Source organism: Heteronotia binoei, chromosome 6 (genome assembly GCF_032191835.1).
Source record: "Heteronotia binoei isolate CCM8104 ecotype False Entrance Well chromosome 6, APGP_CSIRO_Hbin_v1, whole genome shotgun sequence".
Classification (NCBI taxonomy): domain Eukaryota; kingdom Metazoa; phylum Chordata; class Lepidosauria; order Squamata; family Gekkonidae; genus Heteronotia; species Heteronotia binoei.
Window position 1 is genome coordinate 100,301,065 of NC_083228.1, and position 19,435 is coordinate 100,320,499.

Genomic DNA, 19,435 nt, shown 5'->3' on the forward strand with positions numbered 1-19,435 from the left:
ATTAATGGGCACCCAATGAAATTGCTGAGCAGTAGGCTTAGAACAGATAAAAGGAAGTATTTCTTCACCCAAACCATAATTAATATGTGGAATTCATTGCCACAGGAAGTGGTGGCAGCTACAAGCATAGACAGCTTTAAGAGAGATTGGATAAACACATGGAACAAAGGTCCATCAGTGGCTATTAGCCACAAGTTATAGATGAAGCACTATGTCTAGGGCAGTGATGCTCTGTATTCTTGGTGCTTGGGGGGGGGGGGACAGTGGGAGGGCTTCTGGAGTTCTAGCCCTGCTGGTGGACCTCCTGATGGCACCTGGGTTTTGGCCACTTCGTGACACAGAATGTTGGACTGAATGGACCATTGGTCTGATCCAGTATGGCTTAACTTATGTTCTTTTGTTCAGTGTCATTGTCCACATATTCACTGAAGGAAAGTCATATATAGATCATGGTGAGGAGATGTCTGGGGTGTTATTTATTTATTTAAAACATTTCTCACTTGTGGAATTCAATGCGGCTTACGATATGAGGTTGGATCCTGAGACTCTCTGCTACTAAGTTCTGCTACTAAGATCCTGAGTCCCTTTCATCAAGTCTAACTCCAATATAGAAAGACTTCCTTCACCAAAAACAACAAGACTTTTCCTCCTTCAGAGGAAACCTTTCTCCATTGGAGATGGTCTTTCTCTGTTGAAGGAAGACTTAGCAGAAGAGAGTCCTAGGATTCAACCCTAGAAGTTTATGGCCTCCTCTACAAAACTGCATTTTAGCCAATTTCTCTTTCCTCTTGGCCTGAGCTACAAAGGAGGGAAACCCTGAAATCCACACCAGTCCTGAGCAGTTTGAAGGCTTTGCTTAATTTGATTGTTTAAATGGCAGGAGAGAGCATTCTAAATACCTCTTCATCAAGTTCTAAATACAGTTCTAGCACCATAGTTATAAGACCCATAAGTATTTGCTGCCATAGGTGAATAACAGGCATTGATAAACATTTTAGATTCCTAAAAGCATAGCCAGTGAACTATATAATGATACACACTATCAGTAGTCAATAATAAATTTTAGTTAGATCTAAATATTATCAGAGACAAGTGGGGCCCCTCAGGACTCACAGGATAGAATCCCATCTCCCACCATCACCACTCTTGCTGAGTCCAGCATGGTCCCTGGGCTCTCCAGCAGCCACTACCAGGTCCAGCATTGAGCTCTGGGCTGTTTGGCCATTGCCACCAGGCCTGGCACACCTCCTGGGCTCTCCCTGGGCTGAACCACTCCTGCCAGGCCCAGCATGGCTCCCAGGGTGCGCTGCTGATGGCAGCATGACCAGCACAGCTCCTGGGCTGTGCTGGTGGCAGCATGCCCAGTGTGGTTCCTGGGTTGCAAAGCAGCCACAGGCCAAGCACAAGGTCCTGGGCTGTGCCACCATCGGGTCCAGTGCAGCTCCCAGACTGCACTGCTACCACTGGTGGACCCACCACGGAGATCTGGGCTGCACAGCCACTGGTGACCCACCTGAGGTAAGTGCATTCTCTGTTTTACTTTTAGGAGGATTTACATTCCCTTATGCATTTCTTTTTTATTTAAGATTTTTCTGCAAGCTTGGGGAATTCCCCCAGTCTGCTGAAAAATCTCTACAGCCTCCTCATGGCACCAGCTTGCAGACTGGGGCCACAATCTATCTGCAGATGGGGGCCACAGGCGGCTATTAGAATTAGGGTTGCCAAGTCCAATTCAAGAAATATCTGGGGACTTTGGGGGTGGAGCCAGGAGACATTAGGGGTGGAGCCAAGATCAAGGCTGTGACAAGCATAATTGAACTCCAAAGGGATTTCTGGCCATCACATTTAAAGGGATGGCACACCTTTTCAATTCCTTCCTTCCATAGGAAATAATGAAGGATAGGGGCATCTTCTTTTGGGGCTCATAGAATTGGACCCCGTGGTCCAATATTTTTGAGACTTGGGGTGTATTTTGGGGAGGGGCACTAAATGCTATACTGAAAATTTGGTGCCTCTACTCCAAAAGACAGCCCCCCCCAGAGCCCCAGATACCCGCGGATCAATTCTCCATGATTTTCTATGGTAATAAATCTCCATAGGGAATAATAGAGTTCCCAGCAGACATTTCCCTCCCTTCCCCCCACTTTCTGATGACCCTGAAGCGGGGGGAGGGTCTCCAAACCGGGGGATCCCCTGCCCCCACCTGGGGATTGGGAACCCTAATTAGAATATAAGGCATTCTTGTTAAAATAAGTTTATTAAAAATTGGGAAATAAAAGTCTGGATAACTACCAAACTATCCTACATTTGACCTCCTAAATAAAATGAATGAAAAGTGAGGATCTACTCTATAGCTATACAAAAGCATCTGATGAATTGAGCACTGACATACAAAAATTTAAACTAGATTGTCATTATTTAAGTTGCTTCTGGACTTTTGTTTTAATACATAGCATTTGAAGAAGTGGGTTGTAGTCCATGGACACTTATGCTGGATTTTACTGTTGCTGTCTTTAAGGTAATACAAAACCCCTCCTTATTTTTGCACCAACAGACTAACACCGCTACTTATGAATTATAGCTAAATTATACAAATTTTAAACAGAGCTAAATTTTAAACAGAGGCTGGATGGCCATCTGATAGCAATGAAGATCCTGTGAATTTGGGGGGAGGTGTTTGTGAGTTTCCTGCATTGTGTGCAGGGGGTTGGACTAGATAACCCTAGAGGTCCCTGCCAATTCTATTCTATTCTAATCTATTCTATTCTATAGTTAATCCTAAACTGGTTTCTCTTTTATAGTTATATTTAATCCTAAACTGGTTTCTTTTTGATCTGGATAACACTATAGTTTAACACACCAGAAGTGACTGATGTGGCTGTTATTAGGAGACTTGCCTTTGATCTCCTCAGCCACATTAGCTTTGACCTTGTATATTTGGTTGAAGTTTGAGACTGCACTAGAGTGTGAGGCCAAATAAGATTTGAACCTCAAACATGCCAAAGATTCTAACAATACGGCCACTGTGCCCACCACCAACAGTTTAAGATGAAAAAAGAAACAATGAAACGTGGCAGCAACGTGTAGCTGGAAGACTCAAAAACTGGAAAGCACATGAAATGAATGCCAAGCATATTTGGATTTTTTTTTTTTAATCCACAATTTCAAAGTTCATTTTGGAGTGCTTGTGGGGGCCAGGTTAGCAGTTGGAGCAGACTCTAGCAAGGGTGGTTGATGATCATATTCACTGAGTAAAAATGTATCTAATGTGATGGAATTTGTCACAGTTCTCAACATGTCCATTTTCACAGCCCCTGGTTAAGTAAATAATACATGGAAACTAGCTGTTGCCCTCCAGCTTATAATATGTTTCCATAGTGACGTTTGGCTCTGAGTACATTCCACAGCCCTACATTAACATCCTATTCCCAACACTGGACACCTGCCACAAAGAGGCTCCAGATGAAAGCTTGGCCAGTCTCCATCCTGTTCTTACTGGACATCCAGATGATCAGTAACACCAGACTTTACATTGGGCACATAAGTGCTTTGTTGGACTAGAGCCGCTATTAAGAACTGTCTGTGCTAACATCAGGCGTATTTACTTTTTTAGGAAAATAACTTCCATTCAATTAATGTTAATTATATTATTTATCTTTGGGGATTTTGTCCAGCTGGATTGATTTAAGTGCACAATAAATTATCACAGCCCTGTGTATTTTCTCACTGAAAATCTTCACACGCACAAAAAGAAGTGGTGGATTTTTTAAAAAGTTATGTTTGACTGGCAAAATCACCACCACCGTTAACATACATTTAGGGCTGTTTTTTTTTTTTGGGGGGGGGGGGGAGTGTTAAAGCAATTCCAGAAACTGTGTTAAACAGTTTCAGAAACCTTAAGCTACAAACCAACTGTGGCCTGTAGCTTAAGGAAGAGGGCTGAGGTGACAGTATGGGATGAGGAAATAAAGGACATATTTCATTAGAAACACTGGCATTCATTCCTTGGACTCCTGAATCACATCCCTCTCAAATTAATTATATTCATTCCAGGGATTGATAAGAAATTTGCCTTAAACCTAGGATTGCCATGTTGTGTTGGAAAATACCTGGAGACTCTGAGGGTGGATCCAGGAGAGGGTGGAGTTTGAGGAAGGGGTACATTGTCAAAGCAGCCATTTTCTCCAGGGGAGCTGATCTCTGCCAGTTGGAGATGAATTGTAAAGTGGGAGATATCCAGGCTTCACCTGGAGGCTGGCAAGCCTACTTAAGCTTTGACAGCTGAAGTGAATGTGAAAGGGTACAGTTACTGTTAGATAGATAGATAGATAGATAGATAGATAGATAGATAGATAGATAGATAGATAGATAGATAGATAGATAGATTTATTGTCATTGTTCTCAACAAAAAGAGAGCAACGAAATGAGGTGCTCTTCCACAAACATACCAACACATCAAACACACATATTCATAAACCATTTAAAATACATCTAAAACCATTTAAACCATTTAAATACATCTAAAACAGATAATCCTTCATAACCCTGCATTTAACCTAACCACAGCACTTGGATAGAAACTGTCCTTAAATCTGTTTGTCCTGGCCTTCAACACTCTATATCGTCTACCTGACGGTAAGATCTCAAATAGCAAATGGCCCAGATGTGAAGGGTCCCTTAGGATCATTTGTATCTTCCTTTTACATCCCATATTATACAGATCCACCAATGAGGGGAGAGAACATCCACAAATCTTTTGTGCCCTTCTCGTCACTCTTTGGAGCACCTGTTGCAGGAAACTCTAGACTGACTAGTGCAAGATAAAAAAAAAAAAAAGCATTAAGAGCTAGCATTTCAAAGTGGTTAGGGTGCAGGATTAGGAGGCATGGGTTCAAATTGCCACTCAGTTTGCTGGGTGAACTTGGGCCAGCAACTCTCTCTCAACTCAACCTACCTCACAAGATTGTTGTGAAGATTAGATGAGAGAACTATATATACCACCCCTTGAAGGAAAGTAACAAATTAATACTGAAATACAGTTATCTGAGTGTAATAGTAATATATTCCATATTGATTGTTTTGAGATTATGAAAACATTATTTAGGGCTCTGGAAAAATTGTTTCAGTGGCTAAAATGTAGCAAAATTTCCAAAATGAAATTTACCAGGCTCAGCAATCAATCACACCTATTGACTTGGATACTGTTACCCAAACGAAGCCAAGATATCTAATGGCTGGTTGCAGAATTCAGTGGTAAGGATAAGATACTCTGCATGTGAACAAAGGTACTTTCTTTATTACACTGGATGTTCCATAACTTTGAAACTATGTACTGAGGCAAACCCTGGTGAACCATGACTCCAAAATGTCTTACCCCATAAACACACTTTCTGTATTTGAGGCCCTATGGTCTCTCCCCCCACCCCTGCCCCACCCCATGCATTACAAAATATTTTCTTTGTTGATTTCTTCTGGGCTCTTTTTCCATTTGTAGTTTTAATAAACTCCCATGTCTGGAAGCAAAACAAGCATATAAACACAAAATAAGCATTCACACACTTTCCTGGTAAACTTGAGCCAGACTTGGTGCCGCAACATAGAAAGCTCTGTCCCAGGTTACCAGCCACCTAATCTTAGAAGGCAGGGGCACCTGAACCTGAGCCTCCAAAGATGGCTGTAGTGGTTGAGTAGGTTTGCAAGGGAGCAGGCAGTACTTTAGATGTGTTGTTCCCAAACCATATAGAGCTGCAAAGATAAACATGAATATTTTGAATTGATCCTGGAAACAGTTTGAAGCCAATGTAGATGGGCCAAGACTGTAGTGATAAGGTACCTACAACCCTTTGCAGTCAACATCCTGGCTGCAGAATTCTGTACCAGTTGTAGTTTCTGAACACTTCTCAAGGGCAGCCCCAGATAGAGTGCATTGCAGTAATCTAATCTAGATATAACCAGGCTATGCAGTACAGTGGCCAGATATTTCTGCCCAGGAAAAGCTGCAGCTGGCTAACCAACTGAAGCTGAGAAAAGGCACTCTTGGCCACAGTTGCCACCTGCTTATCTGGAAGTAGGCTTGGGTCTAAGAGCACCCCCAAACAACAGACCTCTTCCTTTAAGGGGACTACAACCTCATCCAGAACTGATGACACCTTAAATGAATCAGACCTTTTGTTCACCAGCAGGGGTCGCTTTGTAGAAAAACAGGTGGTGGAGCTCATCCAGGGATTGTTATGCAGCTGCACCTTCTATTCAATGGACAAGGTGGGGGGAGGAGGGAGAACCCTCAGAAAGGTTCAGGAGCTGTGCTCCTGTGAGCTCCTGCTGAATCTGAGGCCTGCTCACCAGTAGCACTTCCATCTTGTCAAGACTAGGCTTCATTTTATTAGTCCACACCAACCCCAAACCTGCCTCCAGGCACCAATTCAGGGTTACTACAACATCTTGAGGGACAGCTGGAAGAACAAGATAAAGCTGAGTATCATCTGCATATTGGTGGCAACCCATTTCAAATCTCTGGATGATCTTACCCAGCAGTTTCATGTAGATACTGAAGGACGTAGGGGGCAAGATTGAACCTTGAGAGATCCCAAAGTCCAAGAGGCTGAGCGACAGTCCTCCAGCAACACCTTCTGAAATGTACCCTCCAGGTAGGACCAGAACAACTGCAAAACAGTGCTTTCCTTTCCCATTCTGGAAAAGTGGTCCAAAAAGGTACCATTACTGAAGGCATTCGAAGTCACTGAGAGGTCCAGGAGAACCTACAGAGTAGAACACTCTGTGCCATCTCTCAGTGCAGGTAATCTACTAGGAGGACCAAGGTTATTCCAGTCTCATAATCAGGCCTGAAATAAGATTGGAAAGGATGTTCATGAGAAAGGATGTTCTCTTTCAGTAAATTGTGGGTCTGTCCTGATATAAAGAGCATTAGCTTATCATCCAGCATTATTACTGAAACTGACCATTTGTTTTGCCAGAAAGCACAAAAACTAATTTTATTTTTATTGTTATATTCCAGTAGCATCTTAGAGACCAGCAAGATTTTCAGGGTATAAGCTTTTGAGAGTCAAAGTTTCCTTCTTCAGAAGAAGGTATCTGATGTAGGGAACTTTGACACTCGAAAGCTTATACTCCAAAAATCTTGTTGGTCTCTAAGGAGCTTCTTGACTTGAATCTAGCTGTTGCACTGCAGACCGACATGGCTACCTTCTGAAAAAAATTAACTAGTTCAGTAAAATATTAAATTGGAGTTAAATTGCACTTTAAAAAGGATACCTTTTGAGTGCAAGAAGTATGAGTTGCTATAACAATACATTATTTCTCTTTTGAAAGATAGGAAGCTCAGTTGTCAGTGTGGCTCCCAGATTCTTCCTTAGTTCACAGCCCTCTCCCAATTCTGTCAGACTCTTCACAGGACAGCTTTGAGGAAACAGGATACTATGAATTGTTCTATCTGTTTTTGTTTGGAAAGAAGTTGGTGGAAATACTCCACTAGTGTGCAGGAGGGAATTATGTGCCCTGATTTTACGGGCAGCAATTTACCATATTCTTGAGTCATGCTGCTTTCAACATGGTATTAGTGGATCTTCCCTGTCACTGTTGCTGCAAAGTTATATGGGTGACTCACTTCTGTGTCAAGGATTTGTTACCTAAGGGCAGAAGAATCTTTCCTTTGCACCTGATCCTGTATCCCGTTCTGACACAGGATGTGTGCATTTAATAGGCCTGTGATGAGTAAGACCTTTAGGCGTCTACCATAAAACAGTTTTGGTTTTCTTGTGACATTCAAGTGACTTCAGCACAGGTCTTCTGAAGTGAGAAGGTGGGTGTTAGGTGGTATGTGCTTCTTAACTATCACTCCCCAGTTCCCAAATTCTACTGTGAGGGCTCTCTTCTAGAATGACTTTTCAGATACTATTCTGTAAAGTGTAAACAGTTACAGCAATCAGTGCTGCAGTTAACAGGATATGTTCACATCAAAACATTTGTGATGTCTTCTGAATTGTCAGCCTACCCCTCTCAATCCCTCCTTTCAGTTTATCTCCACCAAGATGTGTGCTGTCCTGCAGATTTGATTTATTGCTTCTACAGATCAGGAATGGATTTGGTTAAATGTATGCAAATTCTTCAAATGAACTTGTGTTGTATGTTTCTGTGATAAACAGAAACTCTTAAGCAATATCTTTAGTATTAATGGATCTTACCTGTCGTTGTTGCTGTACAATTATATAGGTGAATATACAAGAAGACTGTTTAACTACTCCATTTACACAACTACAAGAAGGTGCATAGTAAAAATTCTACACATGGTCTACACATGCAACAGAATGATACAGCACTGAAATGGCAGAGTCCTTGCTGAGGTGGCATGATGGAGTGGACCATTTCAACTGGCGGGTGAAGCATTATGTTTTTCAAAATCAACCCTTACACTGATGAAGGTTGCATTTACATGACAGGCAATACAAATGCAACATCCCCACCAGCAGTCAGAAGTGCCATAACCCATTCTGCCACAACATTTGGCTGCATGTCTAGACCAGATCTAAACTAAATTTAGGACAACATCTTAAAGAAGCTTCAGATATTATCAGAAGTGAGGGAAATAGTTAGCAAGAATGGGTATTTATTGCTATGTAAGACCCAAATTCCTCCATTCCATGTATGTTCTAGATCCATAACAATATAATATATTCCCTGGAAGGGGAGGATGGAGTGCAAGTTCTCTTTTGGAGGTTCTAGCTCAAGAGTAAAAAGAGTCACTTGCACTTTGCCTCATCACCTCTTTCTGTTCCATTTAAAGCTGTACTTAGAAATGAACAGTGGAAAATCATAAGCTACTTAAGAAGGCTGGTCAGGTCAAGAAATGCGTGTTTGTGCTGCAAACAGATATGCAGGCTAAGAGTAGAGTAAAGCACTTCTGCTATAGAGGGCATCAACAGCACAGGAAACAAAGAGTTGCTGAAAAGATTCCCAGCTCCAGGTTGGGAAATACCTGGAGATTTGGGGGGTGGAGTCTGAGGAGGGTGGTGTTTGGGGAGGGGAGGAACTTAATTGGGGTATAATGCCATGGAACCCACTTTCTCCAGGTGAACTGATATCTATTGCCTGGAGATCAGTTGTAATAGTGAGAGATCAACAGCCATTTCCTGGAGGCTGGCAACCCTAGTTGCTGTGAAAGACAAGGAAAAGGAGATTTGGTGCTGGAGCACAGATCTCAAGAAAGGGACATGGTTGAGTTTTATGGAAGTTTTAGGGTAGTAAGTCATTTGTACAGTGTGCTAGAATCCAATTAAAATATGTGGAATATGATTCCCCCCTCCAAAAACCCCCAACAACTGGACATATAAAATCAAAGGTGATTTAATGTGTTTAGTTTTACTTGTGTGTGTGTATTTTATCTTTGCTTTCCCCAAAGTAATACTGTTGTATAGTGGGGATAGAGGATCATATGATTTTATGATCTTAAGGTATTGTTACTGTTGTATTATGACTGTGAGTCCATATGTGGAATGGACGGCATATAAATTTAAGGTAAATAAAAATAAATAAATTATTTCTTCCCTATGCTGCTATTGGCACAAGGCTTGAAGAACAGACAATGGGATAAGGCACAGACAGGGCTGGGCATCTTTAATGGACACCCGTCCCATCTGTTGAAAAGAAATTACTGCTGTAGTTCTAAGCTTAGGAAACAGTGATTGACCACATCCTCTTAAGAGACAGGATAGAAATGAAATAGCTTAGTTTAAATACACATAGGAAAGAAAGAGGCTTGAGACAGATGTCAGAAGTAAGTATTGTTTGCTTCTGCATTAATAAGCCTGGAGTATTCTTAGGCCCACACAGTCCCTCCTCCCCACTCCCCCTCTTCCCTTTATGCACAGCCAGATAAGTACATATTTTTGAATTCACATTGTCCAGGGTTAGAGAGTTGATTCCTGCCCTTACCAAGACCAGAAGATAGAGGAGCAACTACCTACCACCCAGTGGGTCCAGTGGTATGCCTTCCCCGCTGCACCCCAAGGAGAAGCTGGTCGGCCCTGGAACAGCAACAGTGCTCAAGAGGCCAGCAGTCCAGTAGAGGCCCAGGAGAATTCCCTGTGAGGAATGAAGCCATGCCCCATCTTAAATCTCACAAGAATATTCATTTCTGTAGAATTTCCCTTGGACTTCCTGGATGGGCAGGGCTCCAGTAACTCCTTTAAAAGGAGAGTCAGCTAAAGGCTGCCAGCTAAAGAATGACCTAGGGCTCTCTCTGGTAGGCTGTAGAAAGACCCAGCATAGGACAGAAATTATACAGGTAAATTTAACCCCCTTCTCTCCCATACTGTAGCTACAAAGACCTTCTCCAAAGGACACTGGAGGGTGTCCAAGTGAAGCGTTCAACCTAGCTTCCCTAGTTTCTGATATGCACCCAATTTGCCATTATGCTGATTCACTACTACATCTAAACAAAATATATATATATACAGTTTGCCTATCCTTTGCAAACTAGAATTCTAACGCACAGTTTATTCCATTTTTGGAATCCTTAAAAAAGTGAAAACTATACTTTGCCAGTTCAGACATTCCTACCATGTAAGCAGAAAGCTCAAAACAAATATTTCTTGCAAGGTAAAGAGATGAGAGTGTAATGAGATAATTATCCTGTAACTTATTAAAGGTCTACTCTGCACCACTTATGTTGTGAGAATTATTCTAACTGGCCAAGTAGCTTCAGAGACTTCAAAAGGGTCTACATTGATAAGACCCCATAAGGGGGCAGATTTATCTACAATAGTGCAAGAAGTGAGGTCTGTATGTAGCCTTGTGCCAGCAAACCAGACAAAAACATTCAGCAAGTTAATGATCTTTTGTTCAAAAAAGGTGCAACTTTTTGTAAAGACAATAAAAATAGATACTGATGCCAAAAACCCCTACAAATACTGAAAAACTGCATGCACGGAGAATCAGCTCTTCTAATATTTCTCATAATTAAATAAATGAGATTTAAAGCTAAATCAGATTTAAAATAACTATGGTTTGCCATTATGTCTGAATCAGTCTGCATTTATTTATGATGTTTCATTTCCAGTGCTATTATCACTGAGTTTCAGAATAAAAAAAAATACAGCATATCTTTGATTGTGACTAGTCCATCATCTCATATATAGTAGTCATCTTGCTTTAAAACCTGACCAATTAGTGGAACTAGAAAGCACATGTAATAGTGAAAATAGCTCCCATATGGATCAGGGATAGTTTTCTACTTGGAAACACCTAACCATTCAAAATGATTGGAATATGCTTTCACCAGAAAGCACTGAAACCAAATGTGAAGAACCTCTGGGCTCTTATTGGTCAATTAGAATTATGACACTCTCACTTTCCCTTCGTTAGAGCTAATGGTAAGTGACACCTTCAGCAACCATTTCTTTATCTGTTCACTTGATGATGCCTCATGGCACATTCTAGTCTGCCTAAAAATATTGCATTCTTTATTTTGGGACAAACAGGCCATTATAAAACACTCATTTTTTTTTATTTGATGCCAATTCAGTTTTCTGTATGATTTCATTATATGTTGGTTCGTCCATTTCATTCTTGTGTGATAATTTCAAAAAAGATTTCTGTTTTAATACATAATAAGAGCCATGATCCTTCTGGTACTACTTCATATGGTCTCCCCCATACCTCCTGTAAATGTAGAATCAACCCCACTGCACACCCAGTAGGAGAGGAAAGAAACCTACAAGAACCAGGAGAGAACAGCCAATTCCACAGCCTAGTAATGTACACAATTACAGTAAAGTAAGTGTGAAATGTTGGGAAAAATCATGGAAACACCTGCTGAAGTATGGGAGTGTCCAAGCTTCAAATGCTACCATATCAACAAAGAGGCACAGAGTATTAGTTTTAGAGTATCAGTTGCCCTATTCCAGTAGGCCATTAAGAAAATTTTGCAAAGGAATCCTTAGTGTGATGATAATTTGTTTTAAATGGCACAAAGTTAAAAAGATCTTACAGTATGTGGCAGCAAGAAGAAAGAGTTTGTAAAAGTCTTGCAGTCTCATACAAGCATTTGTTCTTGGAAGATTTGGATCCAGCCAGTTATGTACTGAGACTCTAATGATGCAATCCTATTATGAGTTACTCCAGTCTTAAATCCAAGTAACTGTGGGAGCAAACCTAAGCTGCTGTACTCAGAAGTAAGTCCCTTTTGATTCAATGGGGGTTTACTATGGGGAAGGTATATGATGCAACCTCTGTGTAGGATGGTACCAAATACTGCCATCCTAAGCAGAATTATATCATTGAGCTTGGAAATGTATAATTTTGCATACAATGGCACTATAAATTTATTGCATGAGAATCTGCAGCAGAAATAGAACTATAACTAGCAGGCTTTTTCATGTGTTTTATACACACACACACACACACACACATATCTCCACATTTATCTCCACATTTATCTCTCACACACACACATTTATCTCACACACACACACACACATATATCTCCACATTTTATCTCCACATTTATCTCAACATTTTTGATCACTTTTTGTTAAAATGCATTTGTTTGATATGGTTTCAAGGTGTTTCCATATTTTTTCAGTTGTGTTGGTGTGCTGACTAACCACTAAGAGCATTTAATGGACAGTGTTAATACCATTTGTTTCTTGTTTAATTCTTTCAGTGCTGAAAAGAGATGTTTAAAAAGAGCATGTGCTGAAATGCTGCTATGATGGCCTCCAATGGGAGTCATATTTCATTGAATCTAATGTACAATAAATGTCTGGTTGAGGGTGAACGTTTTAATCAGTTAATCAGTGAACATAATTGATTAATTACAGATTAAAATGATGGAATTGAATTTGAGACATTTCCTTGGAAATGGTGCTGGATGTTGATTACATTGATGGAGAAAGGTTGTGTTAATTTGTTGATTAAGGAAATGCATTTCATTTAGATTTCCAAACTATCATGATTTATCTGTTATTCAGTCATTTAATTTTTTTATTAAATAGCTGCATTACAGATAAATAATCAGCTCAGTGGTACGGTATGCAGTGGTCATTTTGTAGAAAAATAGGTGGTGGAGCTCATCCAGGGATTGTTATGAAGCTGCACATACTATTCAATGGACAAGGAGGTGGAACTCTCAGAAGGAGGAGGTGGAACTCTCAGAAAGGTTCAGGAGCTGTGCTCCTGTGAGCTGCCACTGAATCTGAGGCCTGACGGTATGATATATTTGATTAATAAATTAATTCATTCAGAAGTAAGTTAATTAATTGATTCAGTATTCTACTAACTAGATGAAAGCAAAATGCCTGACCTTTTTAAAAAAGTTTGTTTTCATTTACTGAAATGGGGTTTTTGGTTTGTTTGTTTGTTTGGGTTTTTTTTTTTACTGTCAACCATTTTCCCTCAGAACAGAAGCAAATTGTGTAGTGCTTATTCATAATACAATATTACCATCCCAAACAGTACAAGAATTCCCTATCTTTTGTGAGCGTAAGAATATTTGGGGATAAGTGCTCAAATATAAAATTTTCTGTTAATATAAATCATTGCTTAACATGGGAAAGGACAGTTTCTTTCAAAGAATCAGGAATTATTCCTTCCCACTCTCTCATGGGTTTTGTTTTACTTATTACTTAAAAATGCATGAAGGGCTTACTGTGCAGTCCTATGCATATTTTCTTAGCTCCATCTTATTCAATGAGACTTACCCAAGATAAATGTGCATAGGATTCCAGTTTTGTTTATCCAAAAGCTGGGTCAAGGAGATCTGGGTGACCATAAAATTATAAAAAACTGAAAGTATCAAAGGAGAGTGTAGTCCTTTCATTTCTTAAAGGCAGTAAAAGAGAAGGATGTCTTGTGATCCAGTTCTGAAAAGATTCTGAATTCTACTTCACCATCACTTTTATGAGTAACTTCACTTTCTCAGAAGACTTCCCTTACAAGTAAAAACACCTGCTTATTAGTTCAAATGCGAATTGGAAAGTGTTTTGAGAAAACATTTATCATCTCAGATCTTTGGTTTGAATATTATTAGGAATACAATGCCAACCCTGACCTGGATAGCCCAGGCAAGCCCAATCTTGTCAGATTTTGGAAGCTAAGTAGGGTTGACTCTGGCAACTTCCAAGGAATACCTGAGCCCTGAAGCAGGGGCAGGCTTCATTCAATCACCTCTCTGAATATCCTCCATTAGGGGTCAGTCACCAAAGGTTGCCATGACTTCCAGGTGCACACATACCCACACTTGCACATATGCATACACATGCTCATAAAAATACAAAAACACCACCCTAAAAAAAGAAATACAATGCCTGAACATATTTCTTTCTTTCATATACCATGAAAATAATCTCAGCCAATACAATGACATCTCTAGATCTGACTATGTGTGATTTATAAATTCCATGGCAATTTGGTTATATCTTAGTAAGGTTCTGGTATCTGAAATTTCCATAATTCACTATGTTTACAAAACTCAAAAGTTGCACTCTGGAGCACACTTCAAAGGTGAGATGCCACCACTGATGATGGTAACCAGACTCACCACTGCCTCACCTCTGGAGGTGGGGGTCACACTTTGGAAGAAGATATTAACTGATGGGGATATATTTATATCTTGCCTTCCCAAATGAATCGCTTAAGGCAGCACACATTAATATAACTTTAAGAAGAACAATTTGCACACTTTGTAAAATACGGCAATAAAGTCAGTGAAACAATTACTAATAAGAGTGATAATGATAACTGAAAACAGCAGCAGAAAAAAAGAGTCAGGGAAAAGATGAGAAAATAAAATCATTCTGATCCAGCACCCAAAGGAAAGCAGCACAGTTGCCCTTATTCCAAGGCTGAGGTACCACAGTTGAGAAGGCCCTGCTACCAGTAACCAAGTAATTAAAGCATAGTCTTAAAATATTTTCTCATTTTTAAATATATGCCATAGTGATTTCCTTGCATGTGACTTCATATGAATGTACACAAATCTGGAGGACTTCTATTGCATCCATATCTCAATCAGCTGCAATTGCATAACTGCTGCAGAGGAAAAGCTTAGTAGAACTTCCTGAATGCTGCTAACAGCAATGGGGGGGAGGCCACACCCCAAACAGAAGAAAACCAGTATCAGTCTTTGTAGAAAGTGTAACTGAAGATCAGAGCTTTGCTCATAATATGGGACTTTTGCTTGATCCAGGACACATCCTGAAATTCTAAAGAAGCTGCAGCTGTGGCAGGGAGGTAGGGCAGGGCCAATACTGCTAAAGAAATAATTCCAGAAAAAGGAGGCAAACAGCCCAGCCAGATGACACCAGAAGCCGGGGCTCTCAAAACTGAGGCTATGGTCTCCTAGTGACAAAGGACCTAGAAGGTTAGGGTATATATATTACAAAACTGGGGTAACCCTTCCAGATTTGCAGAAGAATATGATTTTTTTAAAAAAAAAATGGGGGGAAACAACCCCCCCCCAACAAAATTAGGAACAATAACTACGTCCTAAATAAAACAACATGCATATGCCAATCCAAAATGATAGTAGACATTCTATGTCCAGCAGTGTCTTAAGCATGGCTTCAGCCTGAAATTATATGTGATGCAGTGCCAATTCAAAACTGATCATCTGGCCAGCAAAGCCCCCACTTGCCAGGTGTGGTGTGGGTCGGGAGAGTGAAAGTTCGCCATTGTAGGTTTTCTGTTAGCAGTAATCCACATTAAAAGGTTAAGGAGATGGTAATGAATGTATATCAGCCATAAATAAAACCTAGCTTTAACTTGTACATTTGGTATCACCTGTCTTCATTCTTAGGTGCAGGTGCAAATAGCAAAATAACACACTGACTTATTATGTGCTCACAACTTTTCAGTTCTGAGCATCCTGTGTTCCATTTATTGTTTATTCACAGCGACATAAACAGTTACACCCACTCAATGTAACAATGAGAATGAAACATACGTTGTCACAACTGCAGTTGTAGACTTAACAATTATTATATTACTTACGAATATTTTAACAAATTATACTGTAAATAATTCTGAAGAATAAGTAAATCCATTATTATTGTAAAACACTCATAACACCTTTATTCACAGCAAAATTTGTAGCCAGCTGTAATTAGCTTTGAAAAATAATGAGGCTTTGATGTGTTTATTCAAAAACATTGCTAGTGCATTTTCCTGCAATCAGTTAATAGTACAAGCAGTTGGTAACACAACAGTAAATCCAGTAAACAATGATAACAAGTTTAAGCTTCAGACAGGGAATAGCCAAAAAAGTTTTAGTCACTTAAGCACAAAAGGAAAGACTTAGATCCCTTACAAATGGACAGAAAACAGGGCGCTTTTTGCACTTTCAGGAAGAAGAGTGTTGTGGCCATCCCAAAGGAAGCCCTAGTTCTTCCAGCCAGCATTCTCACCTCTTGAAGTGAGGTTGCAATTGGAATCAATGGCTCAGTATCACTTGGTATGAGTGCTCACATGGGCTTAGGATGCTGCCATCTTGTTGCCTATGATGACTTTATTTTGCTATGGTTTTCAGCAGATGGAGTTGTACATTCCTTGACTGGCTCACCTGATTGCTTCATCATCTGTTTAAATCATTTTTGGCCTGAAAACAGACATGTGAGAAAAGTTGCATGCTTCATTGTGTGCCAACAGTTATATTTCCTTCATAATAGTGGAATCAGATGACTGCCATGTCACAGAGCATCCAACATTCAATCATGTGAATTACCATTCACTTGTAGACATAATACTCTAGTATTAGCAGGTGCATTGTATGAAGGTATTTATAAGACCAGCATTGAATGTTCTGGTGTTTACTGTGAAATGGCTTTGCCAGTCCTTTTAATATATTGCCCATGCTTACAGCATATCATTGCATGGCACTTACAGCAAACCAGCATGGCACAATGAAGGGCAAAGGTGGAAATTAAATAAATAATAGGCCATGGCATTGAATTAAATTAAAGGTGCCATTTTAAGAACAGTGGCATCCATATCATTCTGTTACCAGTGCAAAACCCAAAATATTTTCTTGGTGTCCATCAACACCCAGATTTTTATTCCTATATCCTATATCCACTTTCCAAAATGCTGCAAAGTCTCTTGTTACCTGGCCTAAAGAGGCAGCTCATCATATGTTTAAAAAAACCAAAAAACCCACACCCCTTGTGTCACTTAAAACTGCAAGTGAGAGAACTGCAGGACTGCAGCCTCTCCTACATAAAATCCCTTGTACATAGAAAACTTCTCCTTGCCATGTTTGTGATATGCTGATTTATTATATGGAGGATTTTTTGGGGGGGCCCCACATGGGTAACAAGTGATACTTCCACCTCTAGTCTAAAGTGATTCATTCCAGTAACAATGTCAACCCTGTGATAGAGTGTTGCTCTAGAACCAGGCTTGGGCACATTTAACAAATAGTTGTACTCATTGGTTGATGGGAGACTTTAAGGCAAATGTACCTTCATTGGACATCCGGTAAATAGACTTGCCCTTTATTTTTATTTATTTATTTTAGTGGAGTAATGGCTTGGTCATGGAAATATGTTGAAAAGGGACCAATACCTAGCTTAATATGTAGTTAAATTCTTGTGCCTTTTTTAATAGGTAACATGTATGCAGTGGTTGCATGGAGACCATACAATGCTGGAAATGATTGAGAAAAAACGTTGCCTGTGCAAGGAAATCAAGGCTCGCCAGAAATCTGAGAAAGGACTTTGTAAACAGGACAGTATGCCCATCCTGCCAAGCTGGAAGAAAAACACGGGGACCAAGAAGTATAGTCCTCCTCCATATTCCAAGCAACAAACTGTTTTCTGGGATACTGCAATATGATAGGAGCATGGAGGATTGTCTTCTGCACATGGCTGCAACATGCGCTGTTAACACTCCTTCCTATTACAACAGTGGCTGGGACCTAATTTCAGGTGAAGAGCTACCTAGGATGCAAGCGGAGTAGTATCCATCTAGCAATCTGAAGCAAAATCTTCATCTCCCACTGAATGAAGGCATGCATATTTGGGAAGGATTCTGTTGATTCCAGAAAAATAATGAGATGTAAATATTTCTGCCAGTTTCTCAACAAGAATCCTGAGTTAAGACACTCTTGAAAAATATAATGCAAAATTGTATGAACATTTTACTCATGCTATTTAACTGTTTTCTGTGTGTTACCTTTATGCTGTTTTGTTTTTGTTTTTTAAAACTATTTAGAATTATCTCATCCTGTCTACATTTGGTGCCCTTACAAAAGCATGTAGTTGTCCATTTTTGCTTTAATGCTACAAATGTTCAAATTCAACTGGTGCTAGGAATGTAGAAGTTAGGTACCCATATTCATTAGATTCATTTTCTGTAATTTTGGGGGGCAAAAAGTGGAGAGAACCATAACAATGCAGCTTAAATACAATTCCTTTAGAGGTCCAACACATTATCACAATGGTTCTGCTTAAGTATATTTGCTTTTAGAAGATGGTATTAATTAACTGCAACTCAGTACAGTTTACCAGGCATGGCTGTTAGATGACCTCCTGTATAAACCTCACTGAAATTACTACAGTGTTTGATGGACTGTACTGGGGAAGCCCTAATCCAAAATGCCTAGATGGAAGGCAGTACAGAGTTGTTTCCAATAAATATTCCTGTCTGCCAGAGGGAAAGGAGTGGGGAGAAGGTAAATAGATACACTGCCCCGATGCTTCTACAAAGATTTATTAGGGCTGACAAAATTGCTTAGCACTTTACAGAGCAAGCCTAAGCAGGTCTACATGGAAGTAAGTCCTGTTTTATTCAATTGGTCTTGCTTCCAGGAAAGTGTTCTTTGGTTTGCAGCCTCAGTATAGCAAAATACAAAGTCGGCAGAGGAGTACCCCTTGACCAAATGGATTAGTAATGTACAGCCTGACAGAGAAACAGGCTTGAGCAAAGGGATTAATTCAGCTGGATCAAGGCATATTTACTGAGTGTTGCTAGTAGGGTTAAATTGCCTAAAATGTACATTCAGTTTGCTGCAGAAAGGTTATTGAATGATGGAAACTCTTCTTTCTTTTGTTCAGATGATTTGCGGAGACCAGGGTTCACTGTGACTAAAGACTGTACATCCCATTATAAAGTTATTCATTTAGTAAGTCAGAGTCATGGTAATGCAGCTGTAATTGCTATTCTCATTTGTCTTTGGTCCCTGAAAGTAAAGGTAACAAAATCTGTTCACGTTGTTTCACATTAATTTTATAATATATATAATATATATATAAATAAGTATCCTGTGTCAAGTTAGTATGAATTAGTGTAAAGTCTCACTAAAGTCAATGGAAATGGTAGACTTCATCTTGGAAAGTCTGATCCTTTGGATTGGGTCTGTAGAGCACATTTCTCTCGAGTAACCATTGTCATATTCCTGGTTGATCCTGTAATTGGGTCATAGTCC

General features: G+C 39.9%; 1 protein-coding gene across 6 annotated transcripts in view; it reads left to right on the forward strand.

Moving 5' to 3' along the window:
• Nucleotides 1-18,435, forward strand: part of NYAP2 (neuronal tyrosine-phosphorylated phosphoinositide-3-kinase adaptor 2) — a 234,010-nt gene extending 215,575 nt beyond the window's left edge. For 4 of the 6 annotated variants that reach the window (XM_060242215.1, XM_060242217.1, XM_060242213.1 and 1 more), the window contains 2 exons: nucleotides 11,689-11,790; nucleotides 17,617-18,435. In XM_060242215.1, coding sequence (XP_060098198.1) covers nucleotides 11,689-11,790; nucleotides 17,617-17,844 — 330 coding nt within the window. In that variant the 3' untranslated portion in view covers nucleotides 17,845-18,435. The remainder of the gene's footprint in view (nucleotides 1-11,688; nucleotides 11,791-17,616) is intronic. The other 2 variants (XM_060242218.1, XM_060242219.1) reach the window with 1 other exon arrangement.
• Nucleotides 18,436-19,435: the final 1,000 nt, after the last annotated feature.